This window comes from Haplochromis burtoni, unplaced genomic scaffold (assembly GCF_018398535.1).
Source record: "Haplochromis burtoni strain Fernald_Lab_line unplaced genomic scaffold, NCSU_Asbu1 Contig_197, whole genome shotgun sequence".
Classification (NCBI taxonomy): Eukaryota; Metazoa; Chordata; class Actinopteri; order Cichliformes; family Cichlidae; genus Haplochromis; species Haplochromis burtoni.
In genome coordinates this window covers 309,070-329,143 of record NW_024582558.1, presented here as the reverse complement: position 1 = coordinate 329,143, position 20,074 = coordinate 309,070, and the positions used below count along the sequence as shown (strand labels likewise).

The 20,074-nt window shown below is 39.6% G+C and overlaps 1 protein-coding gene across 7 annotated transcripts in view; it reads right to left on the bottom strand.

Moving 5' to 3' along the window:
* The window catches only part of kif21a (kinesin family member 21A), a 53,996-nt gene that overhangs the window by 20,494 nt on the left and 13,428 nt on the right, over positions 1 to 20,074 (bottom strand). For 4 of the 7 annotated variants that reach the window (XM_042226102.1, XM_042226103.1, XM_042226104.1 and 1 more), the window contains exons 2-15: positions 12,741 to 12,963; positions 9,761 to 9,943; positions 8,572 to 8,712; positions 8,118 to 8,249; positions 7,780 to 7,950; positions 7,310 to 7,425; positions 6,364 to 6,559; positions 6,043 to 6,232; positions 5,843 to 5,909; positions 4,782 to 4,985; positions 4,145 to 4,219; positions 3,224 to 3,311; positions 3,000 to 3,114; positions 411 to 599 (exon numbers count right to left, since the gene is read on the bottom strand). In XM_042226102.1, coding sequence (XP_042082036.1) covers positions 411 to 599; positions 3,000 to 3,114; positions 3,224 to 3,311; positions 4,145 to 4,219; positions 4,782 to 4,985; positions 5,843 to 5,909; positions 6,043 to 6,232; positions 6,364 to 6,559; positions 7,310 to 7,425; positions 7,780 to 7,950; positions 8,118 to 8,249; positions 8,572 to 8,712; positions 9,761 to 9,943; positions 12,741 to 12,963 — 2,090 coding nt within the window. The remainder of the gene's footprint in view (positions 1 to 410; positions 600 to 2,999; positions 3,115 to 3,223; positions 3,312 to 4,144; positions 4,220 to 4,781; positions 4,986 to 5,842; positions 5,910 to 6,042; positions 6,233 to 6,363; positions 6,560 to 7,309; positions 7,426 to 7,779; positions 7,951 to 8,117; positions 8,250 to 8,571; positions 8,713 to 9,760; positions 9,944 to 12,740; positions 12,964 to 20,074) is intronic. The other 3 variants (XM_005935595.3, XM_005935598.3, XM_005935597.3) reach the window with 1 other exon arrangement.

Below are 20,074 nucleotides of genomic sequence, written 5' to 3'. Positions count from 1 at the left end.
GTGTGTGTGTGTGTGTGTGTGTGTGTGTGTGTGTGTGTGTGTGTGTGTGTGTGTGTGTGTGTGTTTTTTTTAACAAAACTAATAAGTCTGGCTTTAAAATCCATTCTTTTAAAATCCGTCTCAGACAAACTTTGATGTATTAACTGTCCCCGTCTGCCAGCACACGTTCATAAACAGGTTTTTCCATTGCTAAAGAAAAACAAAGGCTCAGATCAAATAAGTATATACTTTCTGTTTGAGATTGAAATAAGCTGATCAGAGGCAGAGATATGATGAACCAAACCCACAAGTGCCTCCTGGTGGATGATTTTATCCAAACTGTCAGAGCACATGTAAATAAATTATGTCACACACTGCAGTGCTCTCCCCTCTGACTGATATGTGACCTCCCACTTCCCTCGCCGTCTTACTCATGTTTTGGAGGACGCGGTCCCTCTCCAGCTGGGTGTCTCGGATCTTGCACTGCAGCATCATCAGCTTCTGTTCGTACTGCTGTTTCAGTGTGTGTAGACGCCGCTGGCTGTTCTCCAGTTCATCAATCAGCTTCTGCTTAATGGCAATCTCACAGGTGATGTTGGCCAGATCTGCCTGGTAATTCTCTGTGAGACACCGACGAGCTGATTAAGTATCGACATCCACAGGTACAGGCATAAATCTCAAGCAGTTCTTGTATATTGTTGTTAGAAGATCCATTTAAATAATCTTGGATTACACATAGTCAGGTTTAATTTGTTTAGTCCCAAGTTCAACTTGAAAACTGAAAAGAAGTGAAAGAAAATTAATTTGTACTACTTCATATTTTATCTTAGAAAAGGTGTTTTTGCCCACCTGAAAACATGAAATGCTAAACCTAAAGAAGTTTTAGGCAGAGCCTAAAGACCATCACAAGCAATTACATCAAATTATGTTTTTGTAAACCAGTTTTTTTAATTGAGTAATTGGGTCTTAATTTATGTAAGCAGACATTTTTGTTTTGCTCACTGCCCTTCATGCATATACCCCTCAAAGTCTGGGAGTGAGTATATGCATGAAGGGCAGTATATTCTATAATGAGCCATGTAAAACCCAGAAAAACAGGACGTAACCAGGAGTTTGTACTTGAATTTTTACACTGTCTAATATTACAATTTGTATCTGTTTGGAAGCCTAAAAACAAAAAATGCTCCTTACAAGAAGCACTGTGAGCACAAACCCCCACCAAGGCAGTTCATTGTCTGCACAATGTTTACTTTTAAGGGAATAGCATTGTATTTTCTTTATATTCAATTTCTTCTTTTTAAACATAGATTAAAAAGTTTGCAGCTGTTTTTACTGCACTACAAAGTGCAGCCTTTTTAAAATGGTATTTGTCCTGTTGAAGCTCACTTTAATAAACCTGACATAATTCTCAGTACAATTTTTCATTTACATGGATTTATTGACTTGGAAATACTTTCTTCAACTTGAAAGAAAAGCAGATGTGTAATGTAAAAGTGAGGTCAGAGGTCAAATGTGGCATGATATTTGGATACAAACTATAACGCGAGATTTAGAATTCCCATATATTCTTCCCGATATTCCTTTATGTTGTCAATACAAACAATGACAGTATGAAAGCGTTTTAGACAGCTCTATGTAGCATTATTATCACTATGATTTTAAAATAAATGATTGACCTTGAAAGTGAGGTCAGAGGTCAAATGTGGCATGATATTTTAAATCTGTAAACGGTACATTCTGTATGTTCACAATACAGATCACGCCTATAAAAACACACTTTGTAAGGCCAACAAATCATTAAGCTGACTTAGGGCTGTTTGATATAACGATATATATCGGATGACGACATAAAAACGTCTATCGTTTCATTTTACGCTATCATTTGTTTTGTGGTGTCGCAAAATAAACTGTTTACGGCAATATTTTTTCATCGTTGTGATGGTCACTGTAGTGGCTATATTAATTTCTTAAAGTTCTCTCTTTCTCTTATATTTAATATAACCACACTACCGACGGACAAGCGCCTGTTTTTATGCGTTGTGGTTAGCAACAACGACGGTAACAGCATCGCGTGTCCGCTTGTTAATGTTCCACATAAACCTTTCACAATAAAGCTCAAGATCCTGTTGAGACTTTTCAAAATAAACTGAATCACGTGAAAGAGCAGATTATTAACGGATGAGAATTAAAAAAGAGCCGCCAGGTGGTAAAAAATAAACCTTAGACTCAAACGTTAGAACAGGCTTTTCCCCGCAGCACGCTGTGTAATAAATACTCACAAAGAAAACGGCGGCCTTTACAACTTATGTCTAAAAATGTATCGTTTCATGCATCTGTTAAAACACTGGAGTCCAGCTACATGACGCGCAGCTGGAAACACTTCCTGCAAGACAAGCTGCCCGAGATTCACAGACTTTACAGAAAATTTTACATTTTTGTGATTTGTATCATTATCGGGATGATAGAATTCTTATATTGGGATATAAGATTTTGGTCATATCGCACAGCCCTAAGCTGACTTTAAAGACCTTGGTGGATGTAAGGCAAGTTTCAGTGGATAGTTAACATGACCCTACTCTATCCCAACAAAGTTTGATCAAAATTCATTCAAAACCTTGAGCTACTGTGTGTATAGGCACGTGCAAATGCCACCAAAAACGTCACTTTCTTGGTAAAGGTAATAAGCACCTGAATGAGAATGAACAGAATGAGAGAAAATTCTCAGGTCACTCAGAAGAAAACTATCACATGAACAGTGGGTTCTCAAAGGTTTAATGATTTAGATGGCCGGCCTATGAGTGAGGCTCACAAGTATAAAGAGAACTTCAAACACATTTAAACAGGGTTCATAACATGTCTGTTTTCAGTTGCTAATGTACTGAATTTAAACGAGATCTCGTGTAACCAGCTGGCTCAAAATCTTCCATCTGAATGGGGGAAAAAAGGGGGTCGAAGCTTACATGTGACACTTTAAAGACAGTTTCATTAAATCAATAAAAAGAAAAATTCATGCAGGATACCTTTTTCATCCGACTCTGAGTCAGAGTCATCAGAGCTCTCCTCTACATCCATCTCTTCCTCCTCCTCTTCTTCCTCTTCCTCTCCCTCCTCATGGTCACTGCCATCCTGGACCTCCTACAGCATAAAACAAATATACCTTTTTATTTCAAAGTACTAGTTAGTACACTGTATATACGAGGTTGATTATATAAATAATGGAGGAACATAATGGAGTCCGTCATACCATTTCCGTGTCCTCACTGGCCCTCTCTGTCATTTCCTTCTCTGTACCCTTTTCTTGCTCATTGTCAGGAACTTCTTCTTTGTTGACGCTGAAAGATTTAAAAGACGTTGTAATCAGTTTTCCATTTGTAATGTAAGAAGAGAACTTGGAAGCTTTTTCTGCAGGAAGTGGATTGCACGTTAATCTGCTGGCAATAAAGAAACGTTCATTTTCTGGATAAACGCAGTAGTAAGTAACATATCTGTGCATGGCATCTTTAACATCAGGGAGGTTACACTGTCTTTTTGGCAAAGAAGCTTTTTGACTGGTTTCACCACAATGCAAGGTTTAGTTTCCAATGACTCGATCTCTGCAGACACTCGTCTCTGTGAGAAAACATAAACAAGTCTTACACAGTGAGACTTAGATAAGACCACAAAATATAAGTTGGGATTGCTCCAATTTTATAAGCTTGATTGTGCAAAAGACAGTATTTTTAAACAAAAGAAGGGAGGCATCTCATCAGGCTGGTCAAAACTGGCAAAGTAAAGAAGCATGGAAGGAAAATGCAGTACGAAAAATAAATGTTTTAACCAAATCCATGAAGCAGATCTGTTGGATAAATATTTTATCCAAACTCAGGGGGTTAGCAATGCTAAGGTAGCATTTCACACAAAAACCACCCGGGTAAAGTGATCAAAAAGAAAATAAAAGATTAATACAGATTTTTTGTCATCCAGCCTTAGATTGTTTGAAAATAGGAGATTAAAGCTTATTAAGTGGCAAAACTGTGTTTCAGGGAGGTGATGTGCTTTGACAGTAGTATGTTTCACGTCAGAGCAGGGAAATACCTGCCCAAACATAAACAATAAAATTAAAATAAAGTGCTGAATTATGGGGAAGCATGGGAATGGCAACAGGAGGGTGGAAGCTCTGACAAACCTGGCATCCTCAACCTCTTCCACCACCACCTCCTCCCTTTCCTCCCTCTCTCTCTCCTCCAACAGCAGCTGGAGTCTTCAGGGAGGGTCAAACGAGAGAAGGAAGCAAGAGATGAACAAAGGAAGAATGGAGGGAAGACTGGTCAGAGGAAGCTCTGCACTGAAAACCACACCTTTAATCCACCTTTCAGCCCCCAAAGTGCCCCCGGGGCAGCTCTGAGTTAAAAAATAAAATAAAACCTGAGCCTGCGATCAATCTGCTGTGTTTGCTTGCACTGAAATTTACAGTGCAGCGACAGTACAGCACTACCAGAGAACTAACGACTGAAAACATAAAGCTGATGGGTTTATGTGTATAAATGAAGTCAAATGTTTATAAATTATTCAATAAGTTATTTGTGACTTTTAAGTGTCCTCGTTCCAATATACAAAGACGAACCTTTGAAACAAGTCAAACTGACCTCTGGGTAAAGCAATCATGCCTTTGGAAAATTATGAATGGTTTAGGATAAATAAAAATGCCATTCCAGTATGAAACTCACTCAAATATATGCACGACTGTAATAAAACATTCAACAGAGCCAATCCTCAAAACCATTTAAAAACAAGAACTCCGCTCTGTTTATTGTCACAGTTACCTTTTCTTCTTCTTCTTTTCTCGTTTCTTCAGTTTCTCCAGATCTTTCTTAGCGAGTTCGATAATGTCAGCAGTCTCCTTCTCGGGGGCCAGAAGAGTGGAGGAAAAGGAGCTGGACCCTCCAAAGAACGACTGACGGTTGGAGGCACGGGACAGATTCTTCCTCAAATTCTCACTGACAGCCTCGCTCTCCAGGAGTTTTGCCCTGAGGATAGCATCAAGACACCGACAGATTGTAATACAGAGCCTTCACCGTGTCTCTAGATTTGGTCCCTTACAAATGAATTTCATCTGTAATATAAATGTGTTTAAAGGCTTAAAACAAGGCTTGTGTTTAACACTGTAGATATTCAACCCCACTGTGGTGCCCCCTAAAGAGAGGAGCCGAAATAACAATGTTCAGTCTCATTGCCAATTATGAAAGTCCACTAAAACACTTCATATTTCATATAATCAGGTTGAATCTTTTTAAACAGGTTGTTTAAGTATTTTTATCGCCATTTAAATCAATGAACAGAATGATTTTATTACAACTGTGTGCACCGTTTGTGCACTGCTGCAGTTTCAGACAACATTGCTTTCCCCTCTGAAGATACCGTGTCACCAGTGTGGCTAATTCTATTTTTTCCAGCCTACTATTTATAACATCATTACAAAATATTTCAATAAAAAGTTCTCTTCTCCCGTGCTAATTTCATCTCTACCTTTTCATTTTATCCGTGTCTACTGTATTTTAGTATTTAGTCTAAATGTTTGAACCATCCCAAGTCTGTTTTTGTTGCAGAAAAAGAAATGACGGTTTAGTTTCATCCAGACTGAGATCAGAAAAAGCTCTGGAGTTTGGTCCGCACTGAGATCCTGGGAAGGTTTCACAAGTGTTATATTGACTGGGATCAAAAGTCCAGACCAAAACACTTGAACTGTGATCTCACATGTCATCAAACATTTCAGGGTAGTGACTGTTAAAAGAATGAGGTAGTCTTAATGTTTATGAGTACAGGAGGCAAAAACATACAGGAAAAGGTAAAAAATGAACAAGGAAATAAATCTGAATTCGTTTACCGAAGGTCTTCAATCTCTTTAATGTAACTCTGAATCATGTTTCCAATTTCCTCTGTGCCTCCTTCACCTGTAAGAGAAACATGATAAGAGTAATGAAGGGAAAAAAGGCACATCATGCATTAACTCTGACTAGAGCGGCACAATATAAAAACAAAAACCCAACAACTCTACTTAAACTAATTCATAAGTTTGATGCATACCTGCACGGGCGAGGGTCTGGTTGGCCTGGTCACTGAGCAGCTGGGTGAGTCGTGCCCGCTGGGCATCGATGGTCTCCTGCATGGCCTTCACCCTCACCCTCAGGTTGCTGTTCTCTGTCTGCAGCATGGAGTTTTCGTGGAACATGTCACTCAAGCTTTCCACACCGTCCTCACCCACCAAACGTTTACCCTGCAGGGGGGGCAAAAACAATATAGTTTGTTGTAAAAAGTTACATTTTTTTGACATGTCACGTGGGTTTTTTCTTCTTCCATTTTTCATAAGGCTCATCCCTGTCCTTTAAATTCCTCCCGTCTTCTCACCGTCTTGTACTCCATGAGCTCCATCTGCAGTCGAGCTATTTCCGTCCTCAGAGCGCTGATCTGCTGGCTGGCCTTGTCCTGGTTCACCATCACCTTGTTTTTGATGTTCCGCGCTCTGTTCGCGTACTTTAATGTGTTCAAAGTTTCCATGAAGTCACGGTCAGATGGACTGATGCATGCAATCATCACTGTTTGGCTGAGAAAGAAGAAAGTGACATTTCATAAATTATTTTCACACATGATTTCCACACAGTATTGGAATTATGACACTGTGGGACACTGCACCTAGTAGTTATTTCTTACATTAACATAAGAGATAAAATGTTTGAGATGTTCTCACTAATGGAAATTGTTTGGTGAGGTCAGAGAAGGAAATTATGCAGAAAAATCTAGTGTGTGGGTATCCACACCCAGGCATCTCCCACAGTTAACAGTTTTATATCCATCTAATTAGCTGGGGTGGGTTTTGTTTTTTTCCATTTTGACTTTTCATCTTCAACTCAATTTAGTTTTAGTTAGTTTCCATGGTGGATTATCTTGTTTTAGTTTAGTTTTTATTTGTTTCAGTGTTAGTTTTTAGTGGCTTTAATCATTATTGCATGCACACATTCATCACTGACTCAGGCAAGCTCTAAGAATTTTTTTTCCAAACTAACAAACACTAAAACTAAGGATATTTTCTCTATATCTTTATTTTTATTTCCAAGTTCTCAAAATTGTTCCAGGTAGTTTCAATTCTTTTAAACAAGTCTAGCTTTTATTTTAATTGCTTTTCCCCCCACATCTAGTTTTAGTTCAGTTTTAATTAAATATACTGTAACAGCACTGGTTCTCATCATCTTATACTGTTGTTTGATGATATTCGGTTGAAATCGTTGCCGTATCAGAAACAAATCAAGACAAAATGTTTTTATGAGGAAAAAGCTCAAATCTGTGGTCCTCTGACCTGTTTCCTCCTAATGAGTCCTGCAGGAGTCGGGTGAGTTTGGAGTCTCTGTAAGGCACATGTGAGGCCCGCTTGCTCCGGTCACCCAGAGCACTGATTACATTCCCCAGGGCGAGCTGGTCAAAAAGACAGGAGACAAAGGGAGACAGGATGTCATAGAGAGGCAACAATTTGCTATCAGTCCATTTGTAGAGTTACAGTTAACACTTTTAGCACTACTTTTTTTTTTAGTTGCGATTTGGGTGGCCACATCCCAGAAACAGCATGTTTGTGTGGAACAACGTGGGACCCCTGGTCACTTTAACTGTGCTGACTTTGTTCAGCTGGAAATACTTCATAATTCATTCATTTTTGAATTCATTTTTGAATTTAAGTATATATGTAAAGTCTGCCACCAGATGGTAGTATATCATTAGACTTTGAAGTCTTTGCTGCCTCACAAATCCTGGTGCAAGAACAGGCAGACTCACCAGTCCACAGTTAATGGAGATGCCCTCTTTGGCTCGATCACCCGTCGCTCCGGTTCTTTTCAGCCGCTCCGAACCGGCCAAGTCCACAAAGTGAAACTTGGCCGTCAGTGTCTCATACTCGTCCATCTCAGAGTTACCGTTGGTGACTCGATTATCAGTGTCATTTTCTTGCTGTGTAAAAATCATGCATGTAAATACACTCAGTGACAGCAGCATGTACACACAGATTTTTTTACCCCCAACAATCATTGATAATAAAAAGGAGAAAAAAAAAAGGAAAGAAATGATATTATTGATAAGATCTAACAGACATGATTTGCAGTGATTTATTGACGTACATTGTCAGAGGCACAGACGCGGACTTGGCACAGGTGGATGGTGAAGATGGCATGAGATCGGGAGCTTTGGACGTTCATCTGAGTGCTGGCTGTGGTGCGAGACAGAGCCCCCAGTTTCAGGCACTGCATCATCTACAGAGTCAGACAGAGCATTAAATATTAATACAATGGTTGAACCCACTTTGAAACATTTGGTGCAAAAAACAACAGCAAAGTCACAAAACAAAGTGCAGTGCTAAAAATATATTTATACTGAATATATGAAGCTTTACTCCAGTAACGCTTGTAGCAGTGCAAAGGTTTATACCCAAGAGTACTGAGTAAATCTTTGATACCAACCTACACACATTTTGTCTTGGGGATGTTTTGTTTTAGAATAAACTGATGCTTAAAGGGAAATCAATGATGTCGCGCTGAACACCTGCATAACAGTGCAACACATAATCTGTGTTACCTCAGCCTCGGAGGACACCGTCCGTGTGGTCACTCCCACTGTGTAGATTCCACCGTTGGCATCTTCATGGATCTTAATGTGAGATTTCTGCTTCATGTCTCGAGCTGAGTCAAAGAGGTCCAGAACTTCCTCGTTGTAAAGCTGCAGGAAGACGCAAGAAAATATTTCAAACTAGCAGGAACAAAAGATTATTCTGTGATTGCTGTGTCGCTTCTGTCTACTACCCTATATTATTATCAATGTTTGCTGTTCTCAGATCTCTTGAAGAGATTCTGAGATCAAGCGTCTCATTATGTAAAAATCAGAACGGAAAAGTTGAATAACTTACAAATTGCAAAAATGCCAGTGGGTGTTATGTCTTTCATACTGTGTACAGGCCAAACAATAAGTTACAGCAGCCCGTACAGTAAACAGCCCTGAGAGGTGAAAGCAATGAGTGTACAGTGAAAGACTCACTGCTCATTAAGGTCACTGCTTTTAGCACACTGTGATCACTGAAGGTGACTCAAATAACAGAATCAGCTATTTTAAATCAGCTCGGCTCTCATTTTGATTATGGCAGTAAAACAGAGCTTTTCATTAGCTACATATTAAAACGTTTTTAGAAAATATCTCTTGAACCACTAAATGACTGAGAAAAAAAGCAGTATACGTTTCACAATATTGGGTCTAAATGATATATAGACATCTCATCCACTGCCAAACAGCTTGGAGCTTTCATTCTCTCTCTTTTTTGTTAAACTTAAAGCAGCTACCAGTAGTTTTAAGGTAATCTGCACCATCTAGTAACTTTTGAAGCCTTAGATCTAAAACGACATCTTATTTGCCGTGTGTGACCATCACCATTATACTGCCTCCCCAGCTCAAGATGAGCCTGATGGCCTAGCACAACTGTCAAGTCACATCATCCCTATTAACTCTCTCTATCCAGAGACAGACCTTCTATCACCCCCAACCTGCCCCATAACACCTCCTAATCCCACCGACGACAGCTGCTGCAGTGGCAGTGTGGATATTTTCAAATGACTGAGCACCATGTCAAAGCCTGTTAAACCAGCGGTGTCAACAATATTAGCCTGACCCATGACACTGGAAAGTTTAAGAAATGTGTGTTTTCATTTACTGGGTTAAATTTTGACAACAACAAAAAACAGGTTAAAAAAAAAAAAGCTGGAAAGTGGGTGTGTACCTCGAGGAACTGTGCGTTGATTTTAAACTCTGGTACAGGACGTCCCTGCTCCTGGGCGGTCCGCCGGCGCTCTTCAATGCCCTTGAAGAGGTGGTGGACAGCACGGGGGATGATACCCAGCTCTTCGTCTGCTATGTTGACATCGAAGCCAGTCCCCATGGTGTACGTCTTCCCTGAACCAGTCTGGATGGAAAGGGAAGAATAAATATAATAACCGCACACATGGCATTCAGACTGGCCTTCCTGATGACCACGGAAAGCTTTCAAATGTCAAAATTTGCAGAACTTTTAGTTCTGAGAAACATTTTTACTAGACTGATTTATCGCTTTTATTTTATTACAGTGTGTCCTGTTTTAAACTTGTAATGCTGTCAGCTGCGATCAGTTTCATTTTCCTTCTGTACTGCTAGTAACGTATTATGTTGTGTGATAAAGAGCTGTTACTACTTGCTACTTAGTAAAGCAGAAGTAAAGCATCTCCAATAACTGTTAACTTCACATATCTGTTTAGCAGTTTTCACTTTGAGCTCACAGAGCACTTTGGCTGATTTCTTTAAACAGTAGGGAGCTTTTTTGTGCACATGTCATGTTTTCCACTGGTGTTTCCTCTTTCTGGACATTTACCAGAATGCTGAAATTAGCATTAAACATTCAAGTGTGAGCATCGATAATGGATGAGCCCAATGAAAAAAAAGAAGAAAAAAAAAACCTCGAAAAAACAAAAACAAATAAGAAAAGAAATCTTGCTCTGTTCATATTTTTAAACCTCTGAGGACCAAATCATCTTAAGTGGTAACCATTGTTGAGGATGGCCCTCAAAAACTAATGTATTACACATTACTCAGTTCTTTATGTAAAGTAACCTGTCACTCTGTAAAATGACCTGAAATGCACTGCAGCATAATTATCAGTTAACAATAGAAACCTTTTTGGCTTTGCATTAGCATGGTGCCTCTGTAGATGCTTGCAAAGATTCAGTGTTAGCAGAGCTCAGTTTGCACAGTGTCTGTTAACTAATTCTGAAAGCACTGGAAAAAATCCATTACGTTTTACTCTACAAAATGAGCAGTGTATTTACATTGGAGCTATAAATGAAGCAGGTTCTAGTCCAGGTAAACTTTGCAACTCTGAAAAGTGCCATCTTGTGGCTGCATTTGCTCAGTGAGTTTTACAATCCTACTGACAAAAACATAAAACATTCTGCTGTATTTCACACAGTTTCTTAAAACTAAGCCAGGGCACTGAAGATTCAAAAGTGCTTTAAATATCACTGATTTATTCTTTCCTCAACATCAGTGCCGTCTGTTTATTTCTGTAACCCAGTCTAGCTGAGTTCTTGTGATGCAGCCGAGTGGGTCGGTCTAAATCTAGATTAGTGCCTCTAAAGCCTAAGAGGCAAGCAGATCTGATCTGGGACAAACCAACCGCTGTGTGCGCTTAATGTGTGGATGTGCTTTGAGAAGTAGGCCAACATTGAGAGAAGCTGTTACTAGGGAGATCCAGGTTAATATGGACACACATTAAAGATGTATATCTGTGTGTGCGCTTCACTTCTCTACTGAATCGTATGCAGCAGAAGCTCTGCTGCTAAAGAAACCTGAGTTGTAGGGGGGATGAGGGGGGACCAGAAACTACAGGTTATTTCCATGTAATGGAAATGCTGAAAAAGAAAAACATTTTTAAAAGGCTGGAACTCGTTTTTAGTATCAATTAAACATGATATTGAAAATGAGTGAAAGTGAGAACTACTTACTTCAGGTAAAATTTTAAAAATACATTTTTAAAACAGTAAAAATTTACAAAAACAATTTCACCAACCCCAGCGTGTTAAAATAAAAAGTCCAACAACAATCTAATATCTGAAAGGTTTTGAGGTAGACAACAAATATTTGGCACAAAGTTAAAAATGATTGTGCTTTATGTAACAGTTTAAAAAGACAAGGAAAAAAAACAACATCAAAACATCAAGTTTTGTCTGCAAAATTTCAATTTATTGTGCATAAAGCTTCCTTTGTTAAAAAGTAACAAGCCAAATTGTGACTTTTCAGGTTAGATTTCTTGGTACTTTGTGGATAGATTTAACGACAAGAATGTATAGCCATCACCACTAATTTTTTTTTCAGTGTTTGATTTTACAGCTGACGATGCAACTGGTTGCCGTCGGTGCTACCACTCAGCATCCTAGCACATATACCCATGGCATCAATTTCAAAATCCTTCGTCACCATGTTCTCGTTTTATTGCATTCACAAGATTTTCAGAAAACTTGATATTTGACCTTGTTGTCAAGGCCACTGGGATTTAATCTTGTCCAACACTTTTAGCAGATGCTCCTATGGTATCAATTTCAAAATCCCATATTCGCAGATTCTCCAGTTATTGCACTTTGCAAATTTGGGTGTCCCCGCCACCCGCCTGCCAGTGGGGTGACAACAATACCCCCATCAGCCTTTTATGGCTAAGGAATAAAACAAAGTTATCAATACCTTACAAAGCTTTATAATGGCAGTATCGCTGGCAGTGATTATGTAAACATCAGTGGCAAATACTCAATGCAATGGAAATATTCTGCTTTTCTTTTTCTTAGTTTGTCATTTGTGATGAATGTAAACAGTAAACATGGCCAAATCTTTAAATAAAAAGACCAGCGTAAAGAACCAGTATAAGATGAATAAGATTTTTTTTTAACTGCAAATCATAGAAAAATGTCTATTTTACTGCACTTTTTCCAGTTATGATGCAGATGCACAAATGAGCACAAATCAGTTTTTGAGCAGTGGAAACAGGCCTTTTTTTTTTTTCTGAGTATCAACTTGCAAGATTATAAGTCAGATAAAGAGGGTCGGAGGAGCTCACATGATTTCAAATGCAGATTTTAACAGCCAAATATATTAGTTAACAAGAGAGTATTGTGCATAAAAGACCAGGGACCAGGAACACCAGCAGTGCTGCAGTTTTGACACCAAGGACAAAGACTTGCCTGTCCATATGCAAACACAGTGGCATTGTAGCCCTCGAAACAGCCTTCGATCAGCTTCTCTGTGCAGGTACCGTAGATGGTCTCCTGCTGCGAGTCCATGTCAAACACAAAGTCATAGGTGAAGGCCTTGTCTTTCCCCAGGATCACCTGAGGCTCTCCAGGCATCACATACGTACAGATGTGACATCCCTCAATCTTCTCCCTGGCCAGCTGAGGACGAATCCTGCAGAAAATCCAGAAACAGTGATTAGGCTCTGCCAGGTTTCCTTGTTTCCGTGTACAATAGTGCTAAAAGTTCTATATGACTCGGGCAAAATGCTCCTTTCAGTTAATACAAAGAGAAAAAAAAAGCCATCAGAAATGTGAAAGGGATGCATTACATCGTCACACAAATTCTGACCCTTCTAGGCCAGGATTCTTTCAGCACCATGTCTCACCTGGGTTGCAGGTCACTGTAATATGACCAATTAGAAAAACACTCATCACAAATCTCCAGAAGGAGAGATGTCTCCAGAAAACCATCTCTCCTTTATGCAGAACCAGCCTCAGGGCAGCCATCTGCCAAGACCACTTGAGGTTGAAGAGAGTAATTAGTTCTGCACTTCTGTATAGGTTAGCACAATCATGCTACACAAGAAAGTAAACAGAAGATCAAAGTGCTGTACAGGGATATTATGGCACCTTCTCATTAACAACACACATCTGCATGACATTAAAAAAAGGCATGCAAAAGCTGTGGTTCAAACTGTTCATCTTAACCAAAATTCATCTTAAATCTGTCTACAAGCCACACGTTGTTCTTTTTCAATAGGTAGATCACAGGGACATAGTGGATTAAACATAATCACATCAGCAATAGATGTGTGGATCTGCAGGGACAGGGTCAACACTCTGGATCCTATTGTGACCCAGTATTTTGATCTGTAAAATATGCCAGCTGGGTGAATCTGTGCTTTAGTGTGTCTGTGTGAGCGCATGACAGAACTGCTGTGGTTTTGGCCAACTGAAATCTGGCAGGGATTAACTAGAGTAATGCGAGTGTGGAGGAGTAAGACAAGGTAGACAGTAGCACTGTGTGTGCTCATTGTGCATTTAAAATGAGCATTTCTTTCTTTGTTGAAAGAACAGTACAGCACATGCACCACATATCCACAGAGGGCGTGAATTCAAGGACAAACACAAACGGCAGCACTTATTTAATGGTTGGTCAGTCAGTCAGTTTGGTATGTAGGCAGGCAGGTCGGTTGATTGATAACAGGGCGCTGTTAAAATGCTAAGCAAAGAAGCTATACCGAATGACAGCAACATCAAGAAGAACGAACAGGAGAAGCTCAAGAAATGTCAAGGGCTGAGAGAAGAACTCAAGATGTGGAAGGTGAAGGCAACAGTGGTCCAAGCGATATTCGGAGCCCTCGGTGCAGTGGAGGACCTGAGCAGGGCAAGTGGCAGTTCTAGGAATCGCAAAGATACTGCACAGGACCCTCAAGCTCCGAGGCCTCTGGGTAGAGGACCCGAGCTTTAAGGATAAAAACCGCCTCGCAGGGCGAGAGAGGAATTTCTCTTTTAAACCATAGTAGTGGGAAACTGTCACTTACAGCCCAACATAGAATAAGTACTGATCTTGACCATCTAATCTTGGAGAAACTTCCTTCCATTGGTTTTGAGACAATTCTAAGAAATAGGGCTATTTTACTGAAAAAAATAACTATAATTATGAATTAAAAACAACAACAACCAAGCTTTATTCGTCACATACACAATGATTACACACACACATACACGTGGCCACGCCATTCCAGGGTTTTGGTTTTCAACATGGGGGTCTAGCCAGGACCCTTACTGGATACTGGGGGGGGGGGTGTGTGCAGTCTTACCACTACACTGTCTACTAGATAGATGAAAATAGGATTAAAGACAACCCTCCAAATGTGATCCCTAAATCTGATATGTTTGCCATTTTTCCCCATTTCAGACAACTTTTTTTAATGGCTGATAATAAAAATGTAAAAAGAAAAGAAGAAGGTTTAACGGAAATGCTCTTCAACTGCAAGAGTAAATAAATAAATGAGAAATGAAAGTTGAAATGTTTGGCAAACCTGTTTATGTTTCATATATATATATACACACACACGTTTCACATTATATGAGTAAGGCTCTACCAGACGTCTCCTTTTAACATGCTCATATTTTTCACTAAACAATTTCTGGGCTTATCAGTCAGGATCTGATGTTCTTATGTAAGGTTTCAGCTTCTACAACATAAAAAAAACCAGAGTAATTTCAGTCTATGTTCTGCGCATGTTCAATATGAACCAAAAGAGACACTTTTTCCAAGCGGTTCTTTAGACAAATTCTCTTCATGGGTTCAGCTCACGAACAAGCTTGGGAGAAAAGCACCTGACAGCAGGCTTGCCAGTCCTGAGTGGATAAGGGCCTTATTGTGCCTCTGAGTTCGGGGGAAAACAATACTGTGAAGGGACTACAGTGCAACCATTGTGTCCGCCTGTGTGACAGTGGATCCCAGCACTGACACCAACGCCACGGCTGCAGGATTACACGGCCAGATGGAGGCGAGGGAGGAGAGGTAATGTCCTGTAAGAAGGTCATGCAATGTTGGTGAATAATGAACAAAATGGTCACAGATGTGTACACAGGCAAAAGATGCTTCGCTTGCTGGGACGCTTTTTCATTTGACTGTTTTGATTAAAGCTTCTCAGGTTCTCAGATTTCTTACTGCATCAGTTTTCAGGCGACTGATTTTGTTTGTAGCCACAGAATTTTTATGAGATCCTAGTGCTACGTTATCAGTGCATAGCACTGAAATATATGAAAAAAGACTTTAAAAAAAATCTGTGAGTACTCTGAATTTCAATAAGCTGCATGAAAAATGCTCCTTCTACAACCCACAGACCAAACAGCGTTTTTGTGGAAGAGTCCACAACAGTCAAGCCCGAGTGTGGTGCCTCAGATCAGTGTCACATTCACTGTTTTGTGACACGTGCCATTGTGTGTCTGCTGAGAGTGCACTGACGTGCAGAGGTATTTTGGGAACACCAAAAAAGCCTCAGCAGACAGTTTTGGCTGCACTTTGTCTTCTCCTCTGGTCACCATTTGACGCAGTAGAGGAGGATCCATTGTACATCACAAACCCAAGCGGTTAAAACAGAACTGTCATGGATCCACATAGCAGGAGCAGCCGGAGCAGTGTGTGGCTTCAGGAGATTATGAGGTTCTGCTTTAACTGCAGTTTGTCTGCACAGTACGTAGAAAGTAACTGAAATGTAGCCTGAAAGTTGCAAATCCTATTTACTCTACAGATATGTAATTGTCCCAGTTAGCCTAAGTGTAAATATGTTTTTAAAAATCTGCCTCAGAAGAGCAACTGAGATACAGAAGCTGGTGTTGCTGCATGTCATCCATGCTCAAAATACAAACCCTGTGTAAGCAAGAGTGCACCAGCCCATGCTACCTTTCAGAGTTAAAGCTCGTGCTCTATTGTATTCATGTCATGTTGCTGTCTTAATGCACAATATGTAATCCTAGTCAGAAAATCGATTAAATTCAGTGTCAAATTTACCGTATTTAACCAATTACATGTTTCCAAGGCCACACGGGGTGGGTGGGGGGGTATCTTTGTTGCAGATAATTTAACTCACTAATTGGGTGTGTAATCCTGTCTCTCTGAATACCCTGCAGCACTGTCTCACACCTGGGAATCTGATGACATTTCCTAAATTAACTCTGCATTTCATCTGCGCCAGCAGGATTTCAGCATTAATATTATACACAGTTATGTTCAATTTTTTTTCAGAATTATATTCAAACTTGTGTATTAGAACAAATAACTAGCCAACATCTTAGCAATAACAGGTAATTAAAACAAAAAAAAGAGCTTTTTTGTTGTTTTACTGCTTATAGTCCCAGATATACAGTATATTACTGTGATTGTGCTATTTTTGTGTAGGTGAATTTGACATTAAGAACTTATTAACCTTACTGCTTCAATAGGAGTTAAGAGGGCAGCTCTAGATTGTTTCTCAATAAACGCACTTAATCAAGAGATCAGCAAGTGTGACCTCTTCTGTGAAAGCAGATGTTTTGGCAGTTTGCTTGTGTGGAGCACTCGGTTGCATGTTATCACAAGACACCAGCAATAATCTTAAAGAAGTTTCTGTTGCTGCCCATAAATCTGGGAATAGTTATTAAAGCCATTTCCACCAATCTGAAGTCTATTATTCTGCAGCAAGAAAGAGGATTTAAAAGCGGTAAATATTCAGGAGAGCTATCAATCTTTACGGGATGTCCCAGGAAAATCATCATAAGCTCAGTGCTCACAGAATGACCAAAAACCCAAGAGCTCCAGATCAGATTCTTCAGACTTCAGTTAACATTTAAAATGTTAAAGTTGGAGAGAGTACAATTTACGAAAGACTGAACAAGTATTGCTTTTTTGGAAATATTGCTTGGAGAAAAGTCAGCTGCAGTTTGCAAAGTTGCACCTTAAACCCCAAGCCTTTTGGAAATTTGTCCTTCGGATAAAAGACACCAAAGTGGAGATGTTTGACCATGATGCACAGCGGGACATTTAGAGAAAACCAAACACAGCACATCAGCACAAACACCTCATACCCACCAACATATCAAGCACAGTGGTAGAAGGGTGATGTTTTGAACTTATTTTGTAGTCACATGTCCCCCGATCGTTGCGGTGACCACCAAGGTTTTTCAAAGGTTCAATTAAAAACCCAACTAAACTACTATAGACCTTGAGAGCTGTGCATAAAACAATGCCTTCAGCTGAGATCTGAAGATATAAAGATGAGTGGCCCAAAAGGCCTCCACAGATAACAGACTGATAGTCTTACAGCAATTTACATCATATTATTGCTGCTAAAGGTCCTGCAAGCTACTGAATCACAGTCTGTATTTAGTTTTTCACACCATGCTTCTGCATTAATTTCTGAGGATATTTAATAGAAAAAAAAATGTTGGACTAATAAATATACACTAAGCACTGATTACACATTCATCCTTTAAAAATATACAGGAGCGGGCACTGGTTTGTGGAAGCTGCCATGTCACTCACCTACACCACTGTCTTGAATACAGTGGCCAGGATGGGGACTGTCATTTTACCTAAACGTGTTTTATGTATGTGGCTTGAGATCAGCCACAAACATAAAAGTATGCCTTACAAGTTATTCTAATTCAAGGATCACATACAAATCACACTCTCTCTGGCAAACAGTTTGCTTAAATTCTTAGATCATATGAGTTTATTTGGCAAGTATTAGACTTCAATATGACAGTTGGATCCACCTGAAAGACAGCTTCACTAACGTATACTGAACTGTATGACTGAATGATTACATTTATACTTCCACACATTCACACGCTGCCAGCATTCAGCTATGAATACTGGATCACGCCCAAACCTGCTACCACACCCCGAATCCCTGGAACTGCCACCAAATCACATTTTCACTGCTACTTAATAAATCATTAAAGGTGCTGCATATCACCTTTCTTTAAAAGGAGGGATGGAGTGCATAAATGTGTAATTGTCTGCCTGTGTAGGACTCCACAAAGTCATTTCACTTTCACCAAAACCTTAAGTTTTAATTTTGGCTGTCTGAAAAAAAAAAAAAAAAAAGTTTAAATGAGATGAATGGTATTAAATTCATGCAATTCCTGCACAACTTTATGCAAGGATTAGCGGTCATTTTTAAATGGTCCCATTTCCTTTTAGTAATCTTATTTCTCAAATGCACACTCCATCTTAGTTTTTGAGGAAAAACACAGTAATCCTTAGTAATTCAAACACAGACAAAGGTCAAAGCTAAGATAAAACTAAAACACCCTCACAATGGTTGTTGTAGATGGGTGAGTGAACAGGCCAGAATTTTATATGGAGATTTGCTGAGGACAGCAGCGTAGCTGCTTCAGATGATGTCACCTGCAACTGGGCTCGTCAAAGCTTCCATGTCCTTCACAGAGGAGACAATTATGCCTGTGTGAATGGCTGGGAAAAGCAGGACGTGCAGAGGACAAAAGTGGTAGCAAGGGGGGAGACTGTCTTTGTCACACACTTTGATTGCTTCAAGCCGCTGCAGGCTGGTGGCTACATGCCTTCTTATGGTTGTAAACAGAGTAATGAAGCACTGGTTAGTTTAACACTGAATTGCTTTGAGACAGCTTTCATTAGCTTCCTTTATTAGCTCTGAAAAATCACTCCTGCACCACCAGGGTGGGGTTCACCTTCTCTAAGCAAGTTCAGAACTAGCCAGGCAAGTTGCAAATAACAGGAACACAAATTGAATTCCTTTGAAGCTCTTTGCTGTCATTTAGAAATACACTTGTATGTGTGTAGGCCTTTCTATGACAATAGCAAAAATCACCTGAACCCAAAGATGTAAAGCAAACCAGGTAATTCTCAAAATCTGCAAATGCACTACCTTTCATGCATTGTCTTGCTTTAGGTGGAGATGTGTGTAAAGCTCTTTGTTTCGTGCTTGTGCAGATTTATGTTACTTTCCTTCTACTTTATAGAAAAGGGTTTCATGGTGAAGCTCTTACCAAACCAGATATTTTGTACAGTTCGAAAAGCCTACCAGCAATTTTAAAGTTCATCAGTTAACCGTTTCTATATTGTTTGTAAACTAAGAGATGATGATGCTGAAAACCTGTGTAGGCCTAATTTTTTGCACATGGACAGCTAAACAAATGAACCAATCCACAATGACGTTGTTATCAATTAAATCTTACCATTTGAGTTAGCTACAAGCATTTTCTCCGTGTAAACATGCTGCATGCTGGCAGAGGTTGCATATTATTACACTTACATGCAAGTAATCAACTCTGCAGTACAGGGATTAAAGCTAAAGTTCTGCTGGTTTGTGCAGGGAAATTGAGAGGCTGACTACATATTTAAAGATATTTTTAACGCAGCTGGAGCAGCAATTATATCTGGCCTTCACCAAAATTAAAAACCTGCCAGAGAGACTTCACTGCAGAAATGAGACATTGGTAGGCAGCAGTGGATGTTACATTCCATCTTTTTCACTTTATGCCTACTGTAGGCATGTTGGCTTACCACCTCAAATGAAGGAGGTGGTAACCAAACAAAGCATTTAAAGAAAACTACCGTAACAATGCATGATAAATGCTTGAAAAAGGTCCTGGGCAGCTTCTATTTGGAGAATCGTTTTAAAGAGTCCCACAGTACAATGAGAAAGTGCATTTTTACCATCAAAAAACTCCAGAAGTGCTTTGCCCATTCAGCCTGACGGGACCACCTACAGCACCAGACAAAGAGCTGAGAGGAGCATCTACTT